This window comes from Chaetura pelagica, unplaced genomic scaffold (genome assembly GCF_000747805.2).
Source record: "Chaetura pelagica isolate M959 unplaced genomic scaffold, ChaPel_1.0 scaffold426, whole genome shotgun sequence".
NCBI classification, from domain to species: domain Eukaryota; kingdom Metazoa; phylum Chordata; class Aves; order Apodiformes; family Apodidae; genus Chaetura; species Chaetura pelagica.
Genome location: NW_009953576.1, coordinates 40,598 through 43,399, shown reverse-complemented (window position 1 = coordinate 43,399; position 2,802 = coordinate 40,598). Strand labels below are relative to the sequence as shown.

The 2,802-nt window shown below is 54.6% G+C and overlaps 1 protein-coding gene across 1 annotated transcript in view; it reads left to right on the top strand.

The window, feature by feature from the left end:
• Nucleotides 1–2,619, top strand: part of FANCG (Fanconi anemia, complementation group G) — a 14,349-nt gene extending 11,730 nt beyond the window's left edge. Inside the window, exons 12-13 of the mRNA XM_009999700.1 lie at nucleotides 1,644–1,767; nucleotides 2,502–2,619. Coding sequence (XP_009998002.1) covers nucleotides 1,644–1,767; nucleotides 2,502–2,619 — 242 coding nt within the window. The remainder of the gene's footprint in view (nucleotides 1–1,643; nucleotides 1,768–2,501) is intronic.
• The last annotated feature ends 183 nt before the right edge of the window (nucleotides 2,620–2,802 follow it).

Here is a 2,802-nt window from a genome sequence, read left to right as displayed (position 1 = left end):
TTCAGCAGGTGAGGGAGACTCACTGGGAGAAGGGAATTCCTGGCTGGCAGCGGTGGCTGGCAGGGGCTGGAGCAGGGAACAACACTGGTACTGAAGCTCCTCTGTCCTCCCATCTACAGGTGCCTCAGTGATCTCTTGCGAGTCCAGCTTTATGGGCCTGGTGTTGGACCAACAGGTAGGACACTGCACAGCTGGGACATGTGTGGGTCCTGCCTGGGTCTGGAGCTGTGGTACAGGAGCAAGGCTCCATGCCCAGCATCACCTCTGGCAGCAGGGGCTTGTCCCAGCATGCTGAGCTCTGCACCATGCTGCAGCCACCACTGGTTTGGTTACAGCAGGGTTTGGCTTTGGCTCTGCCTCCTTTCCTGCTGTTTGGGTGACAGTTAAATGGGCTGTGATCAGGGAGCATTTCCAATCCTGATTTCAGGGAAGAGATCTGTACCCATTGTGTAGAGGGGCCAGCCAAAGGCTAGGCTGCTTCCAAGGTCACTGTTCACCAGAGCCTTGTCATGTAGTGAGCATTTGGTGCTCTCTCTCTTGTCCTCCTGGCATCCCTCAGCCTGGCAGAGAGGCAGAGCTCTTCCACCAAGAGTTTGGGGAGCTGGAAAATCATAGAATCACAGAATGCTTTGGGTTGGAAGGGGCCTTAAAGGTCATCTAGTTCCAACCGCCTGCATGGGCAGGGACACCTCCCATTAGACCAGGCTGCTCCAGGCCCCATCCAACCTGCCCTTTAACACCTCCAAATAAGTAAATATTCCACCTAACCTGACTGCTCACCTGTCTCAGCCTGTTGGGATAAATGAGGGAATGTCTGGAGGATGCTGTCTTCAGGTGTGTGTGTCTTCTGTGCCAGAGAATCTCCTACCAGAAGTGGACGTGCTCCAGAAGATCAGGTTGCTCTGCCTCATCGGGCGTGGGATGCAGTTCCTGGAGCTGGGGAAGCACAAGGAAGCCTTGTTGGATTTCCAGCACAGTTTGCAGGTCTCGCCAGGTAAAAGCCTCATTGTGGTGAGGAACTGAGGGGATTTCCACACATTTGTCCTGGGCTGCTTTGCTGTATGCAGCAGAAAGGTCTTAATGTTTTAGACCACAGCAATTCAGCAGCTAGGCTCTTGCTGCACCCTGGGGAGCAGCATGTCCATGCCTGGCATTGCAGAGGCTGAGTACAGAGGGCTGTCAGGGAGAGGGGAGTGGAGAGCTGTAGATGTCAGAGCACAGCTGAGGTGTGGCTACTGCTGCTCTTAGGGCGAGTGAGTGCTCCAGTGCTCTGGCTGTGTGAACATGCTGCAAGTGAGCTTGGCCAGACCTGCTGGTCGCAAATCTGCTGGACCCAGTCCTGACCAAGGCTCCCTCACTTCATAGTGCAGACCAACCTGCAAGGAGAACCCCAACTCATGTCCAGACATGCATGGCCAGCTGTGCCATAGCGATGATGCCATCAGCCCTGGCTGCCAGCCCCAGGCTTAATTAGAGCCTGCAATACTTTTTTTTGCTCTTCTCCCCCTGGCACCACCTCTCCTCATGCTCACCTCCCTCTCCTGGCTTCTCATCTTCTTTTGTAACACCCTGCAACCCACAGCAGCCCTGGAAAACCTGCTCCTCCCCTGCCCAGGTCTGAATCCCCCCTTCATGTCTTGCAGGTAACCCAGCTGCTGCCTCTTACCTGGTGCAGACCCTGTGGAAGCTGAACCGAAAGCAGGAGGCAGCTGCTTGCTGGCAGAAGTTCTCCCAGAGCCCCCCTGGGGAGGATGGGCAGCAAGGAAGGTGTGTAGAGGGATGGGGGAATCTCAGCCCCACATGAGAGCTCCAGCAGCACAGCCTATGTTTCCAGCTGTGTCTGAGGAGCTTCCCCCCCATGTCTGCTCTGAGAGATGGTGGGCTGTGGCTCTGCAGGGGCTCCCTGGGCACAGAAGAGCTGAAAGAGGCCAGACCTCAGGTCTGTGGTGGCAAATGGGGGTCAGAGCTGACCTCTGAGTCAGGTCATGGCCAGGAATCATGGAGTCACAGAGTGGTTTAGGTTGGAAGGGGCCTTATAAATCATCTAGTTCCAACCCTCTGCCATGAGCAGGGACACCTCCCTCTAGGCTAGGTTGTTCGAAACCCCTTCCAACACTTCTAGATACAGGGCATCCACAGCTTCCTTGGGCAACCTGTGCCAATGTCTCACCACCCTCACAGGAAAGAATTTCTTCCTAGTATCTCTTCCTAATACATAATCCAAATCTCCCCTCTTTCAGCTTTAAATCGTACCCCCTCACCCTATCATTCCATGCCCTTGTAAAAAGTCCTTCTGCAGGTTTTCTGTAGCCCCTTCAGGTCCTGGAAGGTGCTCTGAGGTCTCCCTGGAGCTTCCCCTTCTCCAGGCTGAACATCCCCAACTCTCTCAGCCTGTCTCCATAGCAGAGCTGCTCCAGCCCTCACATCATGATCTTGGCCCTCCTCTGGAGTTGCTCCCACAGCTCCAGTCCTCCATGCTGCAGCACTCCCTTCTCTTTCAGGCCCTTCCCTTTGTACCTGGTGTCCTGTCTGCAGCAGGCAGTGTTCCCCCATGGAGAATCCCTGGCCAGCACCATTCGGGATTATCTGGAGACCACAGACCTGGGCCCCTCCAGCTGACCTAGGCCATCTCCCCATCCCCAGTGCTGAAGTCTCCCTCCATCCAGCCTCCATGAGGCCTTTAAGGACTCTTCCAAGACTTGGAAAACACTCTTGGATACAACTGTACTCCTAGAGGACGGGAACAGAACAGCTGTTTTCCAATAAAAAAAGCTCTATTTGGTTAAAGTTTTTTTTTCTGAG